Consider the following 27,008-nt stretch of genomic DNA (forward strand, 5'->3'; position numbering starts at 1 on the left):
GTCATGTTTTCATTGCCATTTGTTTCTAGAAATTTTTTGATTTCCCTTTTGATTTCTTCAGTAACCTGTTGGTTATTTAGAAACGTGTTGTTTAATCTCCACTTGTGCGGCAGTCCAGCCCCAGCAGGTCCAGGAATACCTAAGGGATGAGTGGCGTCGGCGAGAAGAAGTGCACGGACTCTGGTTGCAATGCAAGAACTTGTCTACTTTATTTTTTAACAGCTCAAATTCTATAGAATTGTTTTTCTTACTCCCCCTTACCATCACCCCATGTTACATCAGATGTTGGTTTCATACTCCTGTCAACATTTTCCATCATATCTTTCCCAATGACTTCATCTGGAACAATCCTGATTACAGGGTTTTTTCCTTGAATGTCCCGTACATAGTCTTCTTGCCTCAATGGCCTAACATTTTCACTCTGACAAAAACAATGTTCCATAGATTCCAGATATAGTATGAATTCTTTGGACAATAAAACAATACATGGGAAGGGTTACAAAAACATGTTTGACATTTCTGAGAATAGTACCATATGAAAACCCTGATATTTTTCTTTACCTGAAACCACAAAACCTCAGTCTACAATGATTAACTATGAAGCAGCAAAACACCTCTAAAGTAGCAAAACACCTCTATTAATAGTGAGGTAATGGCAGTGAGGCTGGTTAATATAAATCTTTTATACTATTGAAATCCTATGTTACACATTTTCTAATTCTACAAAAATACCCATAATATTCTATGTTTATTAAGGGAATGGAAACAGTGGACAAATAGCAGCACTGAAATAGCAACAATGAAAACCCTCTTGACCAAAGAGCAAGTAAACTGAAGCAGTACATCTACTTCTGAATCTAAATGTCTCTACTCTTTTCTAATCTAGAACATTATAATCTTCTAAGCAAGCAGCCAAACTATGCCTGTGGCCTTTTCCTTATTTCTGCCCATAGCCATACCCTCAGCTTGGGCCATTCCGGGGAGGCCTGATTACTACATATTACATTTCCAAGATTTAGTAGAAAGCACAGTAACAGTAAGACAGAAAGAGAAAGGGGGCAAACTGGGTCCCCAGGGCGACCCTGAGGGGAAGAGCTGCCTTGCAGGTTCCTCTCTCCTCTTGTGAACTTGTCACAGCCTGGGTGCGTCCCGGGGGCTCCCGACACATGTGTTTATGTTTCTTACAGTTTTTTTTTTTTTTTCTTGTAGTTGATATCTAGTCTCATAGTGTTGTGGTTGGAGAAAATGCTTGATACGATTTCAATTTTCTTAAATTTACTGAGGTTTGATTTGTGACCTAATTGTGGTCTATCCTAGAGAATGTTCCATGTGCACTTGAGAAGATGTATTCTTCTGTATCTGGAATGGAATGTCCTGAAGATATCAGTGAGATCAACCTGTTTAAACACTTAAAGGGCTTCCTTGACTGGGGTCCTTCTCTGTTGTTTGGAGAGTCAGGCACATAGAGGGCCCCCTTGGCTGGGGTCCTACTCTGCAGACCTGCTAGTCAGGCACTTAAAGGGCACCCAGGATGGGGTCCTATTCTGTAGTACAGTGCATCAGGTGTTTGATGGGCCAGCCTCTCTATTGTTCAGCTGCTGATGCTGGTGTGTGGGGGTGAGGGCTGGGGGAGAGGCTATGGTGATGGCTCCACCCCCTATGATTGACTCAGCAGTATCGCCTTGCTTCCATGGCTGCCCAGCTTCCCTCCACAGGCATTTTCCACACATTTCCCACCACAATCTCCTCCCTCACAGTGCATCCATCCGTCTCTCTGCAGCAAACAGCAGTCCTCACCCTGGGATTGCTCCACAATCCTAAACTCCAGCTCCCAGCCACTGCGCCTTCCATGGAATCTGTGGTCCTGTCTGCAGCAAGGACTGTCTGATTCTCATTCTGTTTAGGCTGCCACAGATCAGCTGTTTCACTCTCAGCCTTAAATGTTTCTCCTCTGACTCAGACAATTGCCCTGATGTGGGGATTGGACCCCTGCTTCAGTTCCCCCACCCGCTGAGGGCAGGTCCAGTCCTACTAACACTCCTGTTTTCCCCCCTAGTTCCTTTGTCCTACCGAGTTTTGTGTGGTTCTATATATTCTTTTCCGCTGGTCAGGTACTCCTGTCCACTCTCAGCTGGTGTTCTGGATGCACTTCCGTGTCTGAAGGTGTATTCCTAATGTATCCATGGAGAGAGATGTACTCCATGTCCACCTACTCCTCTGCGATCTTGTTCTCTCCTATTTTTAATTTTTTGGGGAACTTCCATAGTGTTTTCCACAGTGACTGCAATCGTGTACATTCCCACCTATAGTGCCCAAGGATTTTCTTTTCTCTACAGCCTTTCCTGCACTTGTTAGTTCTTGTCTTTTTGATAAGAGTCATTCTAACAGGTGTGAGATGGTATTTCCTCATAGTTTTGATTTGCCTTTTCCCTGATGGTTAGTGATGATGAACATCTTCTATTGTACCCATTGACCATCTATCTGTATATCTTCTTTGAAAAATGTCTATATCAGATTCTCTGCCCATTTTTAAATCAGATTGGAATTTTTATTTTATTTTTTTTGCTCTTGAGTTGTATGCTTTCTTTATATATTTTAGATATTAACCTCATATAAGATACATAATTTGAAAATATTTTCTCCCATTCAGTAGGTTGCCTTTTAATTTTGTCGATGATTCCCCTTGCTGTTCAGGGCCTTTTTAGTCTGATGTAGTCTCCCTTGTCTACTTTTATCTTCTTTGCTTTTGGTGTCAAATCCAAGAAATCATCACCAAGACTGATGTTAAGGAACTTATTGCTTATTTTTTCTCTTAAGAGATTTTTGGCTTCAGGTCTTACACTCACATTTTTAATTCACTTCACACTAAGTTTGTTTATGAAGTAAGGCCGTGACTCAGCTTCATTACTTTCATGTGGCTGTCCAATTATCCCCACACCATTTACTGAAGAGATTGTCCCTTCCTTGTTGCATATTCCTAGTTCCTCTGTCATGAATTAATTGACCATATACATGTAGCTTTATTTCTGAGATCTCTATTGTGTTCCATTGATCTGTATATCTGTTTTTATGCCAATATGATACTATTTTGATTACGATAACTTTGTAAAAAATTTTGAAATCAGACAGCATCATGCCTTCAGTTCTGTTCTTTCTCAGTTTCTTTGGGTACTCTACATCTTTTGTGTTTCCATATAAATTTTAGGACTTTTTTTGTTCTATTTCTGAAAAATGCCATTGCAATTTTAACAGAAATTACATTGAATCTCCATATAACTTTGAGTAGGAGAGTCATTTTAACAATATTTATTCTTTCAATGTATAAGCATGGAATATCTTTCCTTTTATTTGTGTTCTTTTATTTCTTTCATCAATGTCTTATACTTTTCAGGGTATAGGTTTTTCAGTTCCTTGGTTAAATTTATTCCTAGGTATTTTATTCTTTTGATGCAATTATAAATGGGATTGTTTTCTTAATTTCTCTTCCTGATAGTTTGTTATTAGCATATAGAGATGCAACATATTTCTGTATCTTGATTTTATATCCTGTAACTGTACTGAATTCATTTATTAGTCCTACAGCTTTTTTGGTAGAATCTTTAGGGTTTTCTGTATATAATATCATCTGCAATAGTGTAAGTTTTGCTTCTTCCTTTCGAACATGAATGCATTTTCTTTCTTATCAGTTGGGCTTTCCAGGTGGCTCAGTGGTAAAGAATCTGGTCACCAAAGTAGGAAGCATGGGTTTGATCCCTTGTGAGGAAGATCCCCTAAAGAAGGAAATAGTAACCCACTCCAGTATTCTTGCCTGGGAAATCCCGTGGACAGAGGAGCCTGGTGGGCTATAGTCCATGGGGTTGCAAAAAGAGTTGGACACGACTTAGCAACTAAACAATAGCAACAAATTTATTAATTGTTAATGTTAAGAGTTGCTCTCCGTGTCATGAAAACTGTAGAGAAACAGGAAAGCTTTCCTACGAATGCCTGAGTGCCTTTGTTGAATGGCTCCCTCTTCTGGACAGAGTCGGCACTGCTGATTGTTGTCAGATACGATGCTGGGACAATCTAGGCACAGCACAAGAAAGTTTCTAGAAATACCTGGAATTTTCCGGTAAATGAAATTTCCTGAAACCACTGTTAGCTGCGTTGTGAGGGGAGCTCTTCTGTTAACATTTCAACACTAATGAGAAATGAATGAGGTCTTGAAAACTAGAATGGGGACATATGGGACGATCCCAAACAAACTAGGGATATGGAATTCTAACTCTATCGAGGTCTTTTTGCCATTAGAAGTATCCCTGTGACCCGTGTGTGAGAAGGTTAACCATGTTTTGCCTGAAGAGACTGTAAATAGCCTCCCTTAAGTAGAAGAGTCCTGGGTGAGTGAACAGAATGATAACTTGAATCAACAAAACATTGTCCCCTCAGTCAACTTCTAGACATGAGCCGGTTTACAGAGCCAGAACTTCCTTAATTAAGAGTGAGGGGCATGTCCCTTGAGTAAGTGCCCTGCTAAACTGACAGACTGCTTATAGTTAATCTTTTCCCCATGTTTTCCTAAAGAGATCTGTGACCATTTACCTACTTGACTATGATTTGAAGAATCAGACTTTGGGAGAGTTATGGAAATACCGACTCTGACTGACATTAATTTCAGGAGACCCAAGACATCACTAGGCAGAGTAAGTCAGTAGATCAGCCTAAGGAAGTGAGTTCTGTGACCGACTAGACAGTGAGTCCAATGGGTTGTAGAATCAATCATGTGGTTTTTCTCCTGGTTCTCAGTAGGGACCTAAGAGAGAGGGACCAGAAAAGTGTGGGATCCAGCATGGATGGAGAGGGGAGACTTGAGACCATCAAAGGCAGAGTCCAAAAGAGCCTTGGGGGAAAAAAAAATCACACCTGGAGTGTGATGCATATTTATTTCTCTAGATGTTACCATTCCAGTATCAGTTTTTGCTAATATTCACGAAAGACATCAGTTAGATTAGGGAAATCTAGGTTCAGCTTCTAGCAGATTCAACATTGGTCCTTCAGTCTTCACAATTTTCTATCTCTATTATGTAAACTCAGAGAGACAACGAAGATGGGAACTCTTAGAAAATAGTAGGATATCATTCTTCTCAGAGGACAGATTGCCCAAGGAAGGAGCAGTATGGATAGAAGTTCTCAGACCTTCAAGCTAAGTATGTTTTGGGGCTCCAGAATAAAATCCTAAACACAGTGACTCAATGGCTATTATTTATTATAAGAATTCAGAATACTTGAAGAATGAGAGGACTTTATCAATGTTAATCAGTCACTCATCCATATGAAGTATAATCAAAGGTACAAGTTGACTTGGAATATTGGCACAAGTGGTTTAATTTTGTTATATTTTTAATTCCTAATTGAGAAAAAACAAAAACTGGACTCCATACAGAATTATTGTGAGTTTCACATAGGATAATAGATATGTGTATGATTTCTTTGTGTATGATTAAGCAACTCATACACACATTGTATACACATCTTACTATTTTGACATTGATCATTTGACCTTGTATGCTAAAGGCTGGAGATACCAAAGTCTAATCTCTTAAGGGTTTTCCCCTAGGACTATGTTCTACTCAGCCTCACATAAGACAGTATTGAACACTTGTAATAGATTCTCTTGATTTCCAGTCTTTGGGAGCTTGACCCAAGATTAGCTTTATTTTCTGAAAAGGTAATGAACTGACTTTCATCCTTTCCTGTATCTTTCTTCAACACACGAGATAGGAAGTTCCAGAGCCCCAGCACAGTTTGCATGACGCTGAGTAGGGGAAACCACAGACAGGGCCATATGAAGAAAGTCCTCAGTTGAGAGTAAAAGGGATGAGGGAAGTTGGGGATATGGGGAAAATGGCCAGATCCTCCTGTTCCTGTCCTGCTTCTGGCTGGAGCCTGTATCTTCTGTTTCTTGCAGCCACTGGAGCGAACTCTCTCTTAAGGGACACTGTCAGCAACTCTGCGCTAGCAATGGTGGCAGCTGGGTGCTGTGTGAGGAACTTGTGGAGAAAGTGTCTTCCTCTTTGTCCTCTTTAGTTTCCTCAGCTCCGTGGTTTTAGCCTTCTATAGCTCTGGTGCCCCCCTTTTTTGGGCAAATACTCCATAGTCACTAATCTTTCCAATCACTAACCAGAAGTCCACCAACTCCAGTGACTAACCACGCCCTGCTGAGCACTGTCTAGTTCTGATCTTTTTGTGCCCTCTTTTCCTGAGAGCCCTAAAAAAGCTCTTCTCATTGGTTCTGATCTATTCTCCCTCACTTCTCCCGTCTTCTTATTTTTGTCACAACTTCACACTGGGTTCCAATGATGTGAGTAAAAGGACCCATTGTCCCCCTTTTATCTGAGAGCTCTACACAGGCTCTACTCATGTGTTCCTATTTCAGTTCTGATCTATTCTTTATCACATCTCCTATCTTCTTGTTTTGTCATAGCTTCACACTGGACCCTTTTACTCACATCATTGGGTGTCTCCCTGATATTAGACACCATTATGACATTGGTCAGCATGTATTAACACATCAATTTCCTCATGTCCAACCAATGGTCTTATATCCTGTCTTGAGTCTTCTTGGCCACTGGGTTCTGCTAATCTTTCAAGTGCTCTTTGTTGACTTTTATCCTCATCTTATGAACACTACTGTGTCCCTAAAATGGAACAATTTTTTTGTTGTTGTTGGGATGAGAAACGCTGGGCTGGAAGAAGCACAAGCTGGAATCAAGATTGCCAAGAGAAATATCAATAACCTTAGATATGCAGATGACACCACCCTTATGGCAGAAAGTGAAGAGGAACTAAAAAGCCTCTTGATGAAAGTGAAAGAGGAGAGTGAAAAAATTGGCTTAAAGCTTAACATTCAGAAAACTAAGATCATGGCATCTGGTCCCATCACCTCATGGGAAATAGATGGGGAGACAGTGGAAACAGTTGCTGACTTTATTTTATTGGGCTCCAAAATCACTGCAGATCGTGACTGCAGCCATGAAATTAAAAGATGCTTATTCCTTGGAAGGAAAGTTATGATCAACCTAGATAGCATATTAAAAAGCAGAGACATTACTTCACCAACAAAGGTCCATCTGGTCAAGGCTATGGTTTTTCCAGTGGTCATGTATGGATGAGAGAGTTGGACTGTGAAGAAAGTTGAGTGCCAAAAAATTGATGCTTTTGAACTATGGTGTTGGAGAAGACTCTTGAGAGTCCCTTGGACTGCAAGGAGATCCAACCAGTCTATCCTGAAGGAGATCAGTCCTGGGTGTTCATTGGAAGGACTGATGCTGAAGCTCAAACTCCAATACTCTGGCCACCTCATGTGAAGAGTTGACTCTTTGGAAAAGACCCTGATGCTGGGAGGGATTGGGGGCAAGAGTAGAAGGGGATGACAGAGAATGAGATGGCTGGATGGCATCACCAACTCGATGGGCATGGGTTTGAGTGGACTCCGGGAATTGGTGGACTCCTGGCATGCTGTGATTCACGGGGTCGCAAAGAGTCAGACACAACTGAGCGACTGAACTGAACTGAACTGAGTCCAACATGTTATTGCTGTTCAGTTGCTAAGTCATGTCTGACCCTTTGCAATCTCATGAACAGCACACAAGGCTTCTCTTCCTTTATTCTCTCCCTTAGTTTGCTCAAACTCACGTCCATTGAGTCAGTGATGTCATTCAACCATCTCATCCTCTGTTGCCTCCTTTTTCTCTTGCCTGTTTTTCCCGGCATCAGTGCCAACATGCCACAGTTTAAATGCTTTGCTCGCCAGTTTATACACAATGTTCAACTCAGCATATATAAGGTAGTTTGTGTTATATATGATATGCAAGAAAATGTGTACAGATATAATCACCATAAACAGGTGAGCATAAACATCACAAGAAAGTTTGTCTCAGAAGTACTTAAAGTCCTTTGGTATTTATAAGATTCTCTTTCCATATCAGTCGTACAAGCAGACAAGTGGGTTTTCAGTTGGCTTTTAATGATGTAGCAGTTAAACTTCTGTTATCTCAGTCTGCTTATTTTCTACCCCTTCTCCCCAATCACATATCGGCATTTTACTTCTGTGGTCTCTTAGAGAAAACTCAACACAATAATTTTTTTTGTAGTTATTATGTAGTAGGTAATTTAAGAGGCAGTAGAAATATAAATACAGCTATTGGACCCTCATGTTATTTACAGACAAGTGAGGGCAGAGAATAGTAATCAAATATTCATCCAAAAGACTGGTATAATTAAGACTAAAACTGTGATAGGTGCCAGGGAGGGGAATGCAATGTCAGGATATTCAGCCTTGTCCTGGAGCTCAAGGAAAAACTCTTAAAAACAGACCAGAGATAAGGAGAATGTTTGGGAGGTAACTTGATGGCGAAGAGAGGAAAGAATTCCAGGTCCAGAGAGCTACTTCTGTTAAGGCAAAGCGGTGAAATGTATTATGAGTTCCAAAAGCTAGTTCAACGAAGTTGTGGTCCTGAGAGTTTGGGTAAGTTGGTGTGTGTGCTCAGCCATGTCTGAATCTTTGACCCCCGTGGACTGTAGCCCACTAGGCTCCTCTGTCCATGGAATTTTCCAGGCAAGAATACTGGGGTGGGCTGCCATTTCCTACTCCAAGGAATCTTCCCGACCCAAGAATCAAACCCGTGTCTCTTGCATCTCCCCTATTGTGAGGCAGATTCTTTACCACTGGGCTACCTGGGAAGCCCAAGTGGAGGAAGAGACAATAAAGAAAGGTTAGACCTGATAGGGATTGCTAGGCTTTGTTATGGAATTTGGTATTATTATAAGGAAGATAATGAGGTGTTTTTTAAAGGAAAAAATTGCATTGTCAGTATTTATTTTTAAAATGTCAGAATTCATGGCAGAGAATGATTGAAATGGAGTGAAGATGTTGCTATTACAGCTATTTAATATTTTAGTGTCTTTGTGTTAAGGTCATGAAAGTGGTGAAGAGAGGAGGACATATTTGAGAGATATTTTTGCTGTTTGCAGTTGCTCAGTTGTGTCCCACTCTTTGTGACCCCATTGACTGCAGCATGCCAGGCTTTCCTGTACTTCACCAGAGATATTCAGTTAAAAATAAATAAAACTTGGAATTTTCCCTGGTGGCTCAGAGAGTAAAGAGTCTGTCTGCAAAGCGGGACACGTGGGTTCAATCCCTGGGTTGGGGAGAGCCTCTGGAGAAGGAAATGACAACCTACTCCAATGTTCTTGCCTGGAAAATCCCATGGACAGAGGAGCCTCGTGGGCTATGGTCCATGGGGTCGCAAAGAGTCAGACATGACTGAGCGACTAATGCACACACAAATTAAACTTGGTGATATGAGATGAAGGTGGAAAGCGGCTTAGAGGTATGCATGTGAGAGAGGGTAATAACAAGATGAGTTGGTTGGATAGCATCACTGATTCAAGAGACATGATTTTGAACAAACTCCAGGAGATAGTGAAGGACTGGGATGCCTGGTATGCTGCAGTTCATGGGGTTGCAAAGAGTCAGACATGATTTAGTGACTGAACAACAACTGGTTTATAGATGGCATAATTGTCTTGTATGGCATATCCTTTACTGAGATATGGAGTGCTGGAAGATGGTTCCTTTTATGATGAAATTTAGTGGACTATTTTTGTATGTTGAGTTGGAAGTACCTTTGAGGTTTTAGACATGCTGTGTTAAATAGCCAGTAGGGTATACAGGTCTGGTGATCAGAGAATGATCTGAAGGGCAGATATAACTTTGATATGCATTGCTTTGTATGTGGTAGTTGAAACTGTGAGACTGTAAGAAATTAACTAAGGATATCATGTTAAGCTAAGTGAAAGTGTGAGTCACTCAGTCTGAAGATACAGAAAAGATAAAGTTTCAAAAAATACTGGCAAGATGAGATGGATGATTGAATCACCACATCATTCAGATGTAACAATATATTCATCATATACACTCATTTTCTAAAACATTTTATTTTGTGTATCTCCTTTTCCACATTTCTGAGAATAGTACTATAAAACACACACACACACACAGCCCTCTGAACTTTCTTATAATCTGAGCTCAAACTTCATGTGGTGTCTCTTAGTCAGACAAACAGAGACTTATTTTCTGCCAAGTGGATTATAATTGACAAATCCATGGATAATTTTTCTCACAACTTGCTTTGATTATCTTGTTAGAAGACACCTGGGCGCACTTCATACTCCGGGTCTCTCGTTCATTTGAAAACCTACAGAAAGAAAGCAGATGGTTTTCTTTACATCAGTCATGAGTATATGCATATGGACAGAGGCTTACAAGGACTTCAGAAAATGTTTTCTATTTTTTTAAATAAAGAATAAACTCATTAAAACTGTTTAAATACACAAAAATATGATAGGCAAAGCAATTCTTCCCACTTTATGTTTTATGTCTCAAAACCTCTCTCCAGAGAAGTTATAGTTCATTTTTGTTGTTTAGTCCCTCAGTTGTGTCTGACTCTTTGTGACTATAGAGACCATGACCTGCCAGACTCCTCTGTCCATGGATTCTCCAGGCAAGAATACTGGAGTAGGTTGCCATTTCATTCTCCAGGGGATCTTCCTGACCCAGGGATTGAACCTGTGTCTCTTGCATCGGCAGGCAGATTCTTTACCACTAAGCCACCAGGGAAGCCCTAATAGTTCATTAAAGAGAGCTAAAATATCACCTCTGAGTTTTTTTAGTCCACTCTGAGCAGTGTGTGGGATCCTAGTTCCCCGTGATAGGAGATGGGTTTGAATCCATGCCCCCTGTATTGGGAATCCGGAGTTTTAACCACTGGACCATCAGGGAAATCCCTCAGCTCTGACATTTTTATTGCTTAAAAATTGATCACTGTAAGAAGTGAGCAGAAAGTTATGCTCTGTAAAACAAACATGTGCACTCATAAAAGAGTTTACACTTGCTAATTTACCTTTTATATAAAAAGCTAAAATCAGGCAACAGGGCAATCCTGTTTCATACTTAAGTTTTCTGAGTGGATGGAGGGAGATTTCTTTCTCAACTTTCTGTGTGAATCATTTTATAGACATATTTATCAGACTGTAGCAGTCAGGAAATCTATACCCATTAGATCACTTCAAAGCCAATTATGTCATATGTCTCTTTTTTGTAACATACAACATGGGATTAAAAACCACAAAAGGAAAAAATGCAAAAGACTTACAGCTTTGGGTCAAAAGTGCTGTTGTCCAACCAGGTCCATAATTCCCCTCCAGGAGGAATCCTCAAACCAACCCAAAATGAATCACGTACGTTTTGCCATGGGAAAGTCTAAAAAGAATAGGAAATGTATGAAATCAAGTGGTTCTTACAGATGCAAGATAAAATACCACAGGAGCACCTTCTATGTGACTGGCATTGCACTAGAAGCTAGGAATGAACAGGCAAGACATGCTTCATGTTTTCAAATATATCACAGTGGAGGGGAAATCCACAGCAATGCAATGAAATAAAAGCTAAAGAAAAATTACTAAATGTATATTGACAAATGGATGGATAAAGATGTAGTACGTATGTACAATGGAATATTACTCAGCCACAAAAAAGAATGAAATGTTATCATTTGTCATACAGAGTGAAGTAAGTCAGAAAGAGAAAAACAAATATCATGCGCTAACACACACACATATATAAGGGATCTAAACATAAATTTAAAAAAAGTAATTAGCCTCCAACTAATAAAAATAAATGAAAAAAAAATCTAGATGTACCTATTTGCAAGGCAGGAATGAGAAAGAATATGTGGACACAAGAAGACAGGGAGGGTGGGAAAATTGGGAGACTGGGATACACACACACACACACACACACACACACACACACATTACCATGTGCAAAGTAGATAGCTAGTGGGGAGCTGTTGTATAGCACAGGGAGCTCAGCTCAGTGCTCTGTGATGACCTAAAGGGATATTAAGTTAGAGTGGGCGGGAGGTTCAAGAGAGAGGGAATATATTTATACCAATTATACTCCAATATAAAAACATGAACTGAGACTGTGAAGAAAAAAAGGACTATTACGGACAGTGTTAATAGACACCAAGGCTGTGGGCTCAGGCTGCAGCTACTATTACTACTACACATCTTTGAACAGTTATTCATTCTTTTTATTTCTGTATTTTTCCAACCACTAAAACTCTGACTGTGATAATATTCATACCTATCTCAAAGAACTGTTATTGTTTTGTTAATAAGTAATATTAAACACTGCTTGGCACATAATGAATGCTTCTTGCCTAAATAATAGTGATTACTACTAAATACAAGTATTAAACAATAATCTAGAAGCAAGAAAACACACAGGAAAAGTTATAGGAAGAAAGCAATCTCTGAGCTGATGGAGCACATATTGTTGATAAGTTTTTTTTTTTTTTAATTGGAGGATAATTGCTTTACAATGTTGTGTTGGTTTCTGCCATACATCAACATGAATCAGCCATAGGTATACATGTGTCCCCTCCCTCTTGAATCTCCCTCCCACCTCCCATCCCATCCCACCTCTCTAGGTTGTCAAAGAAAACCTGATTTGAGCCCCTTGCATCATATAGCAAATTTCCACTGGATATGGTAATCTCTATGTTTGCATGCTACTCTCTCAATTTCTCCCACCCTCTCCTTTCCCGACTTTGTCCACAAGTCTGTTCTGTATGTCTGCATCTCCACTGCTGCAAATAGGTTCATCAGTACCATCTTTCTAGATTCCACATATATGCATTAATATATGATATTTGTTTTTCTCTTTCTGACTTACTTTGTATAACAGGCTCTAGGTTCATTCACCTTATTAGAATCAACTCGAATGTGTTCTATTTATGGCTGAGTAATATTCCATTGCATATGTGTACCATAACTTCTTTATCCATTCATCTATCAATGGACATCTAGGTTGCTTCCATATCTTAGCTATTGTAAATAATGCTGCAACAAACATTGGGGTACATGCATCTCTTTCAATTATGGTTTTCTCAGGGTATATGCCCAGTAGTGGGATTGTTGGGTTATATGGTAGTTTTATTCCTAGTTTTTAAAGAATCTCCATACTGTTCTCCACAGTGGCTGTATCAATTAACATTTCCGCCAACAGTGCAAGAGCATTTCCCTTTCACCACACCCTCTCCAGCATTTATTGTTTATAGAGATTTTAATGATGGCCATTCTGACCCGTGTGAGCTGATACCTTATTGTAGTTTTGTTTTGCATTTCCCTAATGATGAGCGATGCTGAGCACCTCTTCATGTGTTTATTAGCCATCTGTATGCCTTTGGAGAAATGTCAGATTAGGTCCTCTGCCCATTTTTTGTTTGGGCTCTTTGTTTTCTTGATGTTGAGCTACATGAGCTGCTTATATATCCTGGAGATTAATCCTTTGTCAGTTTTTTCCTTTGCAATTATTCTCTCCCATTCTGAGGGTTGTCTTTTAATCTTGTATCTTCTGCTGTGCAAAAGCTTTTAAGTTTAATTAAGTCCCATTTGTTTATTTTTGTTTTTATGTCCATTACTCTAGGAGGTGGATAATATCTCCTTTTGTGCAATAACATAACCCCTGAGACAAAGTATATGACTGGCTATAATGTGCTAAGTTGCTGAAGTTTTGTCTGACTCTTTATGACCCTGTGGACTGACTGTAGACTGCAAGACTCCTCTGTCCATGGGACTTCCCAGGCAAGAATACTGGAGTGGGTTGCCATTTCCTCCTCCAGGAGATCTTCCCAACCCAGGGATCAAACCCATGTCTCTTGTATCTCCTGCATTGGTAGGCAGATTCTTTACCACTGTCCAATTCACATATATGCCATGCCATGCTCAGTTGCTTCACATGTATAATTGACCCCTATTACAGGCTTCAGGGGCCAGAGGACGGAATATTATGGGCTCAACTGTGTCTCTTCAAAATGTATGCATTTGAAGCTTTAACCCCCAGTGCTTCAAAATGTGACTGCCTTTGGAGACACAGCTTTTAGAGAGGTGACTAAGCAGAAATGAGGCTGTTAGGGTAGACCTTAATTCAATCTGATTATTGTCCCTATAAGAAGCAGAAATTTGGACATACAGAGAGACATAGATGCATGCATACAGAGGAAAGACCATGTGAGGACAGAGCAAACAGGTGGCCATCTAGAAACTGAGGAGAGAGGCCTTGTAAGGAACCAAACCTGCCAACACCTTGATCTTGAACTTCTAGCCTTCAGAGCTGTGAGTAACAAATTTCTGATACATAAGCCACCAAGTCTGTGGTATTTTGTTATGTTAGCTCTAACAAATTCATACAACCCCTTTAGGTGCTTTTGTGCTAAGTCACTTCAGTTGTGTCTGACTCTTTGTAACCCAATGGACTGTAGCCACCCAGCTCCTCTATCCATGGGATTCTCCAGGCAAGAATCCTGGAGGGGCTGCCATGCCCTCCTCTAGGGGATCTTCCTGACCCAAGGATCAAACTTGCATCTCCTGCATTGGCTGGCAGGTTCTTTACCACTAGCACCACCTGGAAATCCTTACAACCCCTTTATTATTCTGTTGGTGGCTCAGATGGCAAAGAAACTGCTTGCAATGTGGGAGACCTGGGTTCAGTTCCTGGGTAGAAACAAACAATAAGTCACTGCATGGAGAAACAGTGCAATGAAGGACTTCCCTAAAAACCTTATCTGTTTCCTGCTCATCATCAAATTGAAAAATGCTGAAATGCAGCAAAGACATGTTTCCTGGGCAACAAGAAACCTAACCCATCACTTAATAGTTAACTGAAACTCCACATTAAAGACCTAGGAGGAACTGTGTATTCATTTACAAGCACAAAGCTATGTAACTCAGTCTCTTCTTATTAGATGCTTTCTTATTAGGTCCTTTCCAGTTGATACCTTCTTCCCCCCCCTTTTTTTTGTCTGAAGCTGACTTCTAAGAGAAGAAAAAGTCTCTTTTTAATTCTTCACCCATTCTGGATTTGGTTCATATTCAAACCAATTTGGACTGGATCTGACAAAGAGTTTTACAGTTTGATATTTGGGGTTACATTGGTTACACTGAAGATAACTTACTTCCCATTTTGATTTTCTTGTTGTTGTGGGTTTCTATGAAACTCAGAGGAATTTTTTCTTCCCCTTACAAAAGTTTCAACAGCTGCCCTGATGTAAACTCTCAAGACTTAACCAGGCTTGTAAAGCACTGTTTGTCATTGAGTTTTCTGAAACTGAGCCTTTGATATCACTTGTAATTTCAATGTACTAATTCTTATGCTGAGAATCCTTATTTGATGTTTGCCAACTAATATCTATACTGGCCTTATTTAGGTTTAGTGTCCAACCTTCGTGTAAGAAAATTTCAATTTACATTAAGCCAGGGTTAGAAAAATGTTAGTTTTCTTCAACAAAAACCAAAGTTTAATGAGAAGGGCTATACTGTATTTCCTTTCTCTGAACATCATTTTTAACTTCAGCTGCCATGCTGTCTGACCACAAACTTTGTGAGCAACAATGGATTAAATGTGGGGGATGAGACTGATGTCATATATTTAAAATGCAATCTGAGAAACAGAAAGATCCGTTATAGAGAACTTAAGTATATATTACTAAAAGGATTTCTCCTATTCCTAGCTAAGTGAATGTGAAAGTAAAAGTTGCTCAGTCGTGTCTGACTCTTTGCGACCTCATGGACTATACAGTCCATGGAATCTCCAGGCCAGAATACTGGAGTGGGTAGCCTTTCCCTTTTCCAGGGGGTCTTCCCAACCCAGGGATCGAACCCAGGTCTCTCGCATTGCAGGCGGATTCTTTACCAGTTGAGCCACAAAGGAAGCAAAAGAAGCCTAAAATAATAATGTAGTTTCAATGATTCATTCAACCAATAATTGTGCAGTTAATATCAATGAGGTTTAAATTTTTTTCACTGAAATTTTCAAATTTGTAGCACAAAGAAGTACTGCAGTTGTGAAGGATGCCATAATCTTAAAATTTTATACCTCACCGTATCAGTGAAGTTTCGGATCACCATGAGACGTGAGTTTTTCATGACACAGTCATTTTTACTCTCATTCCAAGATTTCTTATTTTCATTTTCAGCAACCCAGTAGCATTTCCCCCCATGTGGCCTCCAATCTTTGGTGGGGCATGATGTACGAACAGTAGAAGAATCAAAAGAAACTGGAAAGAAAAAGGATAAGTAATTACAGCAAACATGAGGATGCATCCCTAATATTGTATAATAATTAAAACCTCTCAAAATTTGTTAAATTATGGCCTAAGTTTTCTTTGATATAAGTATGTGCTTTTCTCAGGATGGATTTTGAAAAAAAAAAAAAAAAACTAATGGAATTTCAATTGTGTATTTTTTTTTCTTTCTCTCTTTTCTTCTTTCTCCCATTTAATTTATTCTCTTTAAAATATGTTTTCTCTGAGCTAGGCAATACACAGACACTAGGATAAAGCAATCAACATCCAAACTTCAGGAAGATAAAAATTTTGGAGGAAAAGTAGAAATTAGAGATTACAACTAGTGATCCACCAATGAACCAGGCATTTTGAGAATTATATATCACTGTAATTTTTAGAATTATAAAGTCATAAGAATTTTCACTGGGCAAAATTTGTATGGTAGGTGGTCTCTAAAACTCAGATAGATTGATCTTCCTGTGTATAAAAGGGTCTGGACAGAATTTAAAGGAATTTTGTTCAATACCATGTTATCACCTCTATCAAGGGTAGAAGGAGGACAATTATGTGCTTTTGTGTTGGGAATAATGTCCCAGAAAATTTGCTGTCATAGTTTCACTAGTTTAAAAAAATTAAAGTTTTTGGAATAAGGTTGAGGAGACATGGAACAATTAATATCCATTTTAAAGTTTTAATGAGTTCCCAGAAGTTGAAATCACTCTATAACATGGACTGGTAAGTTTTTCTAATAACATTATATATGCAGGTTCAAAAAAAGAAAGGCATATAGTTTTTCAATATAGAATTAAAACTTAAGTCAACAGATTAAAAATAATAAAGGAAGCAGAAAGAAAAAGAAAATAGAAAAGCTAAATAATTGAGTGTGTTCTTGACTTTTGAAAGTATATAAATACATTCATGTGTGAAAGATAAAAAAATCACATAAAATAATCATTTATCACATTTTTCATGTAGTACCATTACAAAAGTGACAAAAAGCTGTGTGGTGTGAACATGAATTTTAGGAAAGAAAATATTTGACCATATTCTACACCTGCACATGTCCCAGCAGAAATAAAAATACTAATAAAATACAGTGATTTCAACATAGTACCTTTAAATTCATTTTAAACATATACAGGTTTATTTTTCTCATTTGTCTTCAATCTTGAAATACTTTCGTCAAGGACTGTAATAGACCCATGAGAAACAATGGTCTAAACCATCCCTCTGTAGGGGTAGAGGAATTTCCCCTTTATTCAGATATACCCAAGTAAAATCCATGCTACTGTCCACACTTGCTTATTCAGGAATTCGATTTGGTTCAGTTCAGTTTCTGTTTGTCCGACTCTGCGACCCCTTGGACTGCAGCACGCCAGGCTTCCGTCCATCACCAACACCTGGCATTTACTCAAGCTCACGTCCATTGAATTGGTGATGCCATCCAACCATCTCATTCTCTGCTGTCCCCTTCTCCTCCTGCCTTCAATTTTCCCCAGCATCAGGGTCTTTTCAAATGAGTCAGTTCTTCACATCAGGTGGCCAAAATATTGGAGCTTCAGCATCAGCCCTTCCAATGAATATTGAGGACTGATTTCCTTTAGGATAGACTGGTTGGATCTCCTTGCAGTCCAAGGGACTCTCAAGAGTCTTCTCCAACACCACCATTCAAAAGCATCAATTCTTTGGCGCTCAGCTTTCTTTATGGTCCAACTCTCACATCCATACATGACTAATGGAAAAACCATAGCTTTGACTAGATGGATCTTTGTTGGCAAAGTAATGTCTCTGCTTTTTAATATGCTCTCTAGGTTAGTCATAACTTTTCTTGCAAGGAGCAAGTGTCTTTTAATTTTAAGGATGCAGTCACCACATGCAGTGATTTTGGAGACCAAACTAATAAGTCTGTCACTATTTCCATTGCTTCCCCATCTATTTGCCATGAAGTGATGGGATCGGATGCCATGATCTTAGTTTTCTAAAAGTTGAGCTTTAAGCCAACTTTTTCACTCTCCTCTTTAACTTTCATCAAAAGGCTCTTTAGTTTTCTTTGCTTTCTGCTATAAGGGTGGTGTCATCTGCATATCTGAGGTTATTGATATTTCTCCCAGAAATCTTGATTCCAGCTTGTGCTTCATCCAGCCTGGCATTTCTCATGATGTACTCTGCATATAAGTTAAATAAGCAGAGTGACAATATACAGCCTTGACATACTCCTTTCCTGATTTGGAACCAGTCTGTTGTTCCAACAGAAAATTGGATTAAAGATTTACTGAGCATGGTCCTGCCCATCAGAACAAGACCCAATTTCCCCCTCAGTCAGTCTCTCCCATCAGGAAGCTTCCATAAGCCTCTTATCCTTCTCCATCAGAGGGCAGACAGAATGAAAACCACAATCACAGAAATCTAACCAATCTGATACATGGACCACAGCCTTGTCTAACTCAATGAAACTATGAGCCATGCTGTGTAAGGCCACCCAAGACGGACGGGTCATGGTGGAGAGTTCTGACAAAATGTGGTCCACTGGAGAAGGGAATGGCAAACCACTTCACTATTCTTGCCTTGAGAATCCCATGAACAGTATGAAAAGGCAAAAAGATAGGACACTGAAAGATGAACTCCCCAGGTCAGTAGGTGCCCGATAAACTACTGGAGATTGGTGGACAAATAACTCCAAACAGTATGAAGAGCCAGAGCCAAAGAAAAAACAACACCCAGTTGTGGATGTGACTGGTGATAGAAGCAAGGTCTGATGCTATAAAGAGCAATATTGCATAGGAACCTGGAATGTTAGGTCCACATGAATCAAGGCAAATTGGAAGTGATCAAACAGGAGATGGCAAGAGTGAACATCGACATTTTAGGAATCAGCAAACTAAAATGGACTGGAATGGATGAATTTAACTCAGATGACCATTATATCTACTACTGTGGGCAAGAATCCCTTACAAGAAATGGAGTAGCCATCATAGTCAACTCAGGAATTAGGCAATATAAAATAACATTACCTATTGAGCTGCTTGCTTCAGATTTACTTTGCTCAGTACAATATTTCTTCTTTGATTCATTATCCACTTCAGTTTGTCTTGCAGATTTGAACTGAATAACTAGTGAAAGAAGAGACATCTTTTCTTAATTAAATATGAAGCAGAAAACGGTCAGGTTGTAGTGACTCAGTGAAATTGATTGATGTGGAAACTCCAGAGCAATTAAAGTGATTAAAATTTATGGGAAAAATTTCCTTTTCCCAAGATTGGACCTTCTTTTGCACATACTCCTGTTAATTTTATTAATATCAAATTTAGGGGAATTGGAAAAATAGGACCTGGGACCAGAAGGAAACTCACTTGATTTTTTTCTGGAGTTTTCATATTTATTTTAATAAACACAAAGTAACCAGCTTTGAATGTGAGCTTCATTTGAATAGTTTGTGTTTGGTAAGTTCCTGCTAACTGTACCAGGTGTCACCTGATTCATAGAAAGAGCTTTATGTGTTTTGATTTCAGTTCATGATTCTGTTCCTTTTGCGGTTGTCCATTTAAACACTACATATGGAAGGACAGGGTGAGCCCAGAGTATTTTTCTACCATGAGGAAGGCATTTGTCTTTCTGATGGCCATTTCACTGAAATTACTTTTGGTTATTTATAATCTCACAATAGTGTGTATTAATCAGTTAAATCTTTAAAATCTATCATAGTAAAAAATCTGTTACTAACAAACTACTTTGTGATAACAAGCAAATCTATTCAGTTCAGTTCAGTTCAGTCAGTCACTCAGTCGTGTCCAACTCTTTGCGACCCCATGAATTGCAGCACGCCAGGCCTCCCTGTCCATCACCAACTCTTGGAGTTTACTCAAACTCATGCCATTGAGTCGGTGATGCCATCCAGCCATCTCATCCTCTGTTGTCCCCTTCTCCTCCTGTCCCCAATCCCTCCCAGCATCAGGGTCTTTTCCAATGAGTCAACTCTTCGCATGAGGTGGCCAAAGTACTGGAGTTTCAGCTTCAGCATCAGTCCTTCCAATGAACACCCAGGACTGATCTCCTTTAGGATGGACTGGTTGGATCCCCTTGCAGTCCAAGGGACTCTCAAGAGTCTTCTCCAACACCACAGTTCAAAAGCAAATCTATTAACCTATACCAAAAAGAAACCTAGCAGAGAGGGTTTTTTTTTTTTTTTTTAATGGCCATGCCCCATGGCATATGGGATCTTAGTTCCCTGGCCAGGGATCAAACCTGCACCCTTTGCAGTGGAAATGCAGAGTCGTTTTAACCACTGGGCTGCCATGGAAGTCCCAGAAGAGGTGTTGAATGTTAAGTATTTTTTGCTTTATCCCCTCAATGTTAAAGTCCCAATTTGGCCACTGCCTAGTTATATTAAACTAGTCAAACCACTTATTACTGTGGGCTTTAGACTGTTCACCTCAACTGGAGGCTTGACCTTGTTGATTTCTAGGGCCCTATCCAGTTCTAGAATTCTGACTCTGCCCATTGACCTCTAGTAACTAATGACATACGTAATTACTAATATCATTCATAAGAACAATACGGGCAGATACTGCCTTGATCTGTTCTAGAGTTTGGTTCAATCTGGAAACCTGAATTCCTTAGAGTATACATCATCTGGCAGCTTTTCTCCAAGCATTTACTCAAAAAATTATTAAAATAATTGCCACACAAAGTTGGACTATATTTCACTATATCCACAGCATATGAGTATAATTTTGAAGTGCCTGAGTGAATTGATTGGTTTTAGACAAAAATTTCACCCATGCATGCAAGATTGATGATGCCCCTCAGTAGCTAATGGGGCTTCCCTTGTGGCTCAGCTGGTAAAGAATCCACCTGCAATGCAGGAGACCTGGTTCAATTCCCGGGTTGGGAAGATCCCCTGGAGAAGGGAAAGGCTACCCACTCCAGTATTCTGGCTTGGAGAATTCCATGGACTGTATAGTCCATGGGGTCGCAAAGAGCTGGACATGACTGAGTGACTTTCACTTCACCTTCAGGATGCCATGATCTTAGTAAGCTTGAATAAGATCTTGAATAAGCTTAAACAGAAATATGCTTCATAGTTTAATTTGCTTTCACAGAACATGGTTCAGAGAAGCTGATTTTGATCATAAAGTATAAATCTAGCCTCCTTCATATATCAATGAAATGAATCCTTAATGTATGTAATATCACATGATGGAGTTCTATGGAAAATCTCCAATTTTATTTGTGTATCAAATTTCCTGCCTTTTGTAAAATTGTACTGAATTGTGTAGAAACCACTTTAACAGCAAACACAATTACAACAGGTCATGATAAAATAATACTTTGGGGTAAATAAAGGTTATTGGTAATTACTTACCAAGCACGCTCAGCACAGCTACTATTACAAGAAGAATGATAATCATTGCACATTCAACTTTCAGGAAAATTCTGTGGTGTTGAGAATCTATAAAATTGGATAAATTTCATTAGTAGGCCCAGTAAGTAATTCCTTAGGTGGTAAGGAAGGGATGAATAAACTTTTTAGTTATGCTCTTGAGTTACTTTCCTTTGAAATATGTAGACCTAACTTCCTCTTACATACAAATTTGGTCCCCTGATTTGTGAAGAAGGGGGAATTTATAGAACTGAAAGAATATATTTTTTCCTTTTGATTCACCATGCATAATCTTAACTTATGATCTACTCTCTGCATCCCTAAATTGTTATATAAGACTGAAATTCTCAAGATTCTAGAGTAAATTTACCGACAGCCCTCACTTATTTGGGTTGATTCATTCTTTTATGTCTCTTTTATGCATTCTTATACAATAAACCTATTTCCTGTGACACGTAATTGCAATTTTATAAAGTTATACATTTTAAAATAAAAGTAATTTTAGGGATAATCTTGTCCAACATTTGAATGCTAAAATGGGGATTTTAAGTCCACAAAACAGTTACTTGATAGTAGAATTGAGATCATACCTCAGGTTTCTTAACTACCAAATTAGACCATTGTTCACTATCCATTCTATCTCTCGTAATCAGATAAATAAGTCATAAAAAGAAAGTGACATTTTTAGCTCTGGTCTGATTGATGGCTAAAACCAAGAGGCTTTTATCCAAAATAGTTACAGTATATCAATTCCACTAGGTATGTGATATATACATATCTACATGGGGCTTCCCTGGTGGCTCAGGCAGTAAAATGTCTGCCTACAGTGCAGGAGACCCAGGTTCAATCCCTGAATCAGGAAGATTCCCTGGAGAAGGGAATGGCTACCCACTCCAGTATTCTTGCCTGGAGAATTCCATGGACAGGGGAGCCTGGCAGGCTACAGTCCATGGTGGGTTGCAAAGAGTCAGACACAACTGATACTTTCACTTTCACAAACTGAGAGCCTACTACTATAACTGATGTGAAAATACAACCAATTACAAAATCAAATGTCAAGAATGATTAACATGAATGCTTATTTAGTAGAATACTATGACAGAGTACGTCGATGCTGCATATTGTCACCCTGCTTATTTAACTTATATGCAGATTACAGCGCTTGTTCAAATTATTATTGTTTAAGTAAAACATCTTTAATGAGAATTTATTAAATTCTCAAAACACTAAAAGAAGTCCATGTATTTCCTTTTGTCAGGCAAATTGATGCAAATTGTGCCTGACTAGGCAGTAGTGAGAAGAATGAGATAATATCCCAACACACATTTCTAGGATAGAGAGCTGAGATTTCAGACCTAAAAAGTTGGAGACTAAATCGTCAGAGTTCATGAATGGAACTAATACAAGGAGTACTACATCATTCCTTTAGGCCCCTGAAGTAAAGTTTAAGAAAATCATGAATTTCTGAGTCTATGTCTGGAATATTCTCAATTGTATTACCTTTTCTCACTGATATTTCACTCAGTTTCATGGGGGTACCCTCTTGTTTTATATCTTGGAGAGCCAATGAACCTATAATATTTAAAATAAATGAGATCCATTTATTTAAAATTCATTTATACATTCATCTGCCTACGAGGCATCTATTAATTGCCTACCGAGGAGTTAGTACTGTGCGAGGCATTGGAAATACAAAGATTAAGAGATTAGGGGGAGTGTTTCAACACTCATGAAGCTCTGAAATAGGAAGGAATATGATAATTCTAAAGAGAAAAGAGAAAGTCAACAACCAGAGTTAAACAAGTGAAATTTAGCAACTTTGAAGAGAAAGCTCGGGGACAATTGTGTAGGGCTCTGTGGGACATTACAATCCAATGGTAGCAAATCTTTCTTTCCATCTTGAATATGACACATGGGAACAAAAGTTAACATTTATCCACAACAGAGATATGCAGTGAAAGAGTAATAAAATATTTGACTTCTAGTCATGACTATAGGTAGGTAATTTAATTTTTATGCATTTATATTTCCTCATTTTTAACATTACAGTAAAATTGGACTAGACATCATTAAAGACACTGTCCCCAAATCTTTTTTCCTTGTTCTATTCTTTCTTAAATTAATTTTTATTGGAGTATAACTGATTTGCGTGCTTTGTCACTTAGTTGTGTCTGACCTTTCATGACACTTTGGACTGTAGCCTACCAGGCTCCTCTGTCCATGGGATTCTCCAGGCAAAAATACTGGAGTGGGTTGCCATTTCCTTCTCCAGGGATCTTCCCCACCCAGGGATCGAACCCAGGTCTCCTGCATTGGCAGGCTGATTCTTTGCCACTGAGCCACCAGGGAAGTCCATTTTATAAATTTGTATGTCAATCCCAATCTCCCAATTTATCCCTCCCTTCTTTTCCCCTTGATAACCATAAATTTGTTTACTAAGTCTGTGACTTTGTATCTGTTTTGTAAATGGGTTCATTTGTACCACTTTCTTTTTTTCTTTTTTTGGACCAGGAAAAAAGTAATGTTCTTTCCATGAACAGACGAAACTAAATCCTGGCATGCAGAATCAAAAAATATTGGTCTTGTAGCTTGAAGTGAGTTAAAATAACCTCTAGAAAAAATGGACCCATTATATGAGATTTGTGGGAAACGAAGGCATAAGAATACAGGTGTCGTCCATACTACTTCTCAAACTAAGTTCGATTAGCTCACATAAAGTGAAAGCTCCCAGTCTGTCAAGAAAAGAAAGCAGATAAGCCCATATTGAGCAAGTTGTGCTGTGCTGTGTTAAGTCGCTTCAGTCATGTCTGACTCTTTATGACCCTATGGACTGTAGCCCACCAGGTTCCTCTGTCTATGGGATTCTCTAGGCAAGAATACTGGAGTGGGTTGCCATGCCCTCCTCCAGGAGATCTTCCTGACCCAAGGATCAAACCCACATCTCTTATGTCTCAACTGCATTGACAGGTGGGTTCTTTACCACTAACACCACTTGGGAAGCCCCATTTAGCAAGTTAGAGAGAAAACGTCTAAACATAGGAAATTTCTTTCAACTGGAGAAAACCATACATGAGATTCACTTGAAAACTGCAAACTTAAAAATATGAAAGAAGAAATGGATTCTTGGGAATAAACAGGAAAGCAAAACATCAGTTTTACTCCACAAGGACAAGCTTGTGGAGACTTTAAACATTTTATATAACCTTTACAATACAAAAATTCTTACCCTAGAGGAGATAATATAAATGCAACATGGAATTTTCCATAAAGCTTCATTTATATAGAATGTATGTAGAACATACACTGGATTTGGAAAAGCTATTGGTTTTTAGGTGATTTTTGATTAAGGTACAATCTTATCTGTAGCTGTATGCCTGTCTACTTGTGCTCCAGAAATATTCTATTACTCAGATAATCATCAATTGTAAACTTAAAGAAATAAGATATTAACATCTTATGTCTTTTTATTTTAGTTTAACATTTTTATCCTACCAATACACAACTTCCAAAAGGCTAAATAACAATGTGAATAATTGCCAGGGATACTTTCCTCAGTGTGAATGGGTTTATCATATTATTTTCAAAGGGCAGATTTGGATGAGTAAAATTATAGAGCAGAAAGAGGTTATGAGTATCAATGTCACCACAGGAATATAATAAATGTTCACCACAAGAAATATAAGGGATAGAGTTCATGGAAACCAAAAGCAAAGGTCTACATATTAAGACTAAAGTTACAATTAACTTCATGAACACTTTGTGTCATTAAAATTCTTCACTTTTATCCTGGCATTCAGTAGATTTTGCTTTGAATTCAGTCTCCTATTTCCAGTAAATCCCCTGGAGAAGGAAGTGGCAACCCACTCCAAGATTCTTGCCTAGAGAATCCCATGGACAGAAGAGACTGGTGGGCTACAGTCCATAGGGTCACAAAGAGTTTAACACGACGAAGTGACTTAGCACATTTTCAGTAAGACAGATGTAAACACAGGACAGAAACAAGGGAGATTTAAAGTAAAACATCAATTTTAACAGAGTTCTAGATCCAGCTTACCAGATCTCTGGAGTGAAGATGAATGTTCTGAAGATGTATGTTTGATATCAGCATAGACTATCTCTCCAGCCATTGCATAAATTAAAAAGAATTCTGTAAATGAGATATATTGAGACAGATAATTTCCTTCCTCTCTCCCAAGTTTGGTAGATTCCCTCAATGAATAAAAAATAAAAGCAATGTGCTCAGCGTTTTCAATCAAGGCAATAGATTATTGAACACTTGCATGATCTGGAAGAAAACTACTATCCATGCAGTAGTTTCTTGCACTTCAGTTAGTTTTATGCCCTCACTTGGAATGATTTTGACCTTTATTAGTCCTACAGAAGAGATTGCATCACTTTCTTCTATAACCCACTTCCTCTTTTAGCTCAGACATATTTTCAGGCAGAAACCCTTTGCATTCTAGCATTTTCTCCAAAGTGGAATAGCAATTTGGAGGGAAGGACAAGAAAAAGAGGATTTTTATTATGAAAGTAGTAGAAAGAATTAACAGAATCCTCATCTTTGAAATGCATTGTAACTACCTAGGCAAGTCTTTTAAAATTCCCTTAAAGCTATTTCTTCTCTTATATGCTTTATAATATTAACAGCAAGCTAAGATGAAGAATAGACTATGCAGAGGATTTCCAAACTGAAAAGTAATCTATATGAAATAGATATAACTCTATGTCAAAATAACCAAAGGTTCTGTCATAAAAGAAAATAAACCTTATTTTTAAATGAGTTTCATAGAAATTTACCACTGAATGCAATGTATTAAGCATAGATTTTCATTTCCCATTTCTTCTGTGTTGTGCTGTGCTCAGCCTCTCACTTGTGTTCAATCTTTTGTGACCCCATGGACTGTAGCCTGCTGGGCTCCTCTGTCCATGGGATTTTCCAGGCAAGAATACCAGAGTGGGTTGCTGTTTTCTTCTCCAGGAACCACAAATTTTCTAATCGATTATAAATCTGGTATTTGTTATTCCATTGTGACTGATAGTGCTATACATTTTAAACACATTTTCATTCATATTGTATTTCATAAACAAAAGTTTGAAAAGTTCAGTATTATAAGGCTAAATTGCTTTAGCTTCATTTTTTTCTATACTATTTGATTACAAGTTTCCATCAGTCTACTGTAAGCTGGATTTGGAACTTTATTTATTTAATTGTGATGAGAGCTTTTATTTATTTTTTTTCTTTCTTTTTTCCCCCCACTTATTTTTATTAGTTGGAGGCTAATTACTTTACAATATTGTAGTGGTTTTTGCCATACATTGATATGAATCAGCCATGGATTTACATGTGTTCCCCATCCCGATTCCCCCTCCTACTTCCCTCTCCATCTCATCCCTCTGGGTCTTCCCAGTGCACCAGAGCACTTGTCTCATGCATCCAACCTGGGCTGGTGATCTGT

The 27,008-nt window shown here is 38.6% G+C and overlaps 1 protein-coding gene across 3 annotated transcripts; it reads right to left on the reverse strand.

Annotated features, from left to right (window-relative positions):
* Window positions 1-9,959: 9,959 nt before the first annotated feature.
* LOC110143545 (killer cell lectin-like receptor subfamily B member 1B allele A) lies at window positions 9,960-25,910 on the reverse strand. Of its 3 annotated transcripts, XM_070464012.1 has the most exons (8): window positions 25,833-25,910; window positions 25,607-25,699; window positions 23,053-23,124; window positions 21,535-21,621; window positions 19,184-19,282; window positions 15,988-16,163; window positions 11,196-11,302; window positions 9,960-10,238 (listed from the first exon to the last, which is right to left on the reverse strand). In XM_070464012.1, exons 2-8 carry the CDS (start codon window positions 25,677-25,679, stop codon window positions 10,130-10,132), a joined length of 723 nt encoding a protein of 240 aa, XP_070320113.1. In that variant the 5' UTR covers window positions 25,680-25,699; window positions 25,833-25,910; the 3' UTR covers window positions 9,960-10,129. The 3 variants fall into 3 exon arrangements, with proteins under 3 accessions (XP_070320113.1, XP_020758847.2, XP_020758848.2); XM_020903188.2 differs by having other exon boundaries at window positions 25,607-25,903; XM_020903189.2 differs by lacking the exon at window positions 23,053-23,124 and having other exon boundaries at window positions 25,607-25,903.
* Between the last annotated feature and the right edge of the window lie 1,098 nt (window positions 25,911-27,008).

Source organism: Odocoileus virginianus, unplaced genomic scaffold (genome assembly GCF_023699985.2).
Source record: "Odocoileus virginianus isolate 20LAN1187 ecotype Illinois unplaced genomic scaffold, Ovbor_1.2 Unplaced_Contig_11, whole genome shotgun sequence".
NCBI lineage: Eukaryota > Metazoa > Chordata > Mammalia > Artiodactyla > Cervidae > Odocoileus > Odocoileus virginianus.

What these genes read in the sequence shown, in the direction of transcription:
- LOC110143545 (XM_070464012.1), bottom strand. Translation starts at nt 25,679, where the DNA reads ATGGCTGGAGAGATAGTCTATGCTGATATCAAACATACATCTTCAGAA. An exon ending in TGAAATATCAGTGAGAAAAG is followed by an intron (nt 21,622 to 23,052) that starts GTAATACAATTG and finishes CCAATTTTATAG; the next exon opens with ATTCTCAACACCACAGAATT. An exon ending in AGCTGTGCTGAGCGTGCTTG is followed by an intron (nt 19,283 to 21,534) that starts GTAAGTAATTAC and finishes TTCTTTCACTAG; the next exon opens with TTATTCAGTTCAAATCTGCA.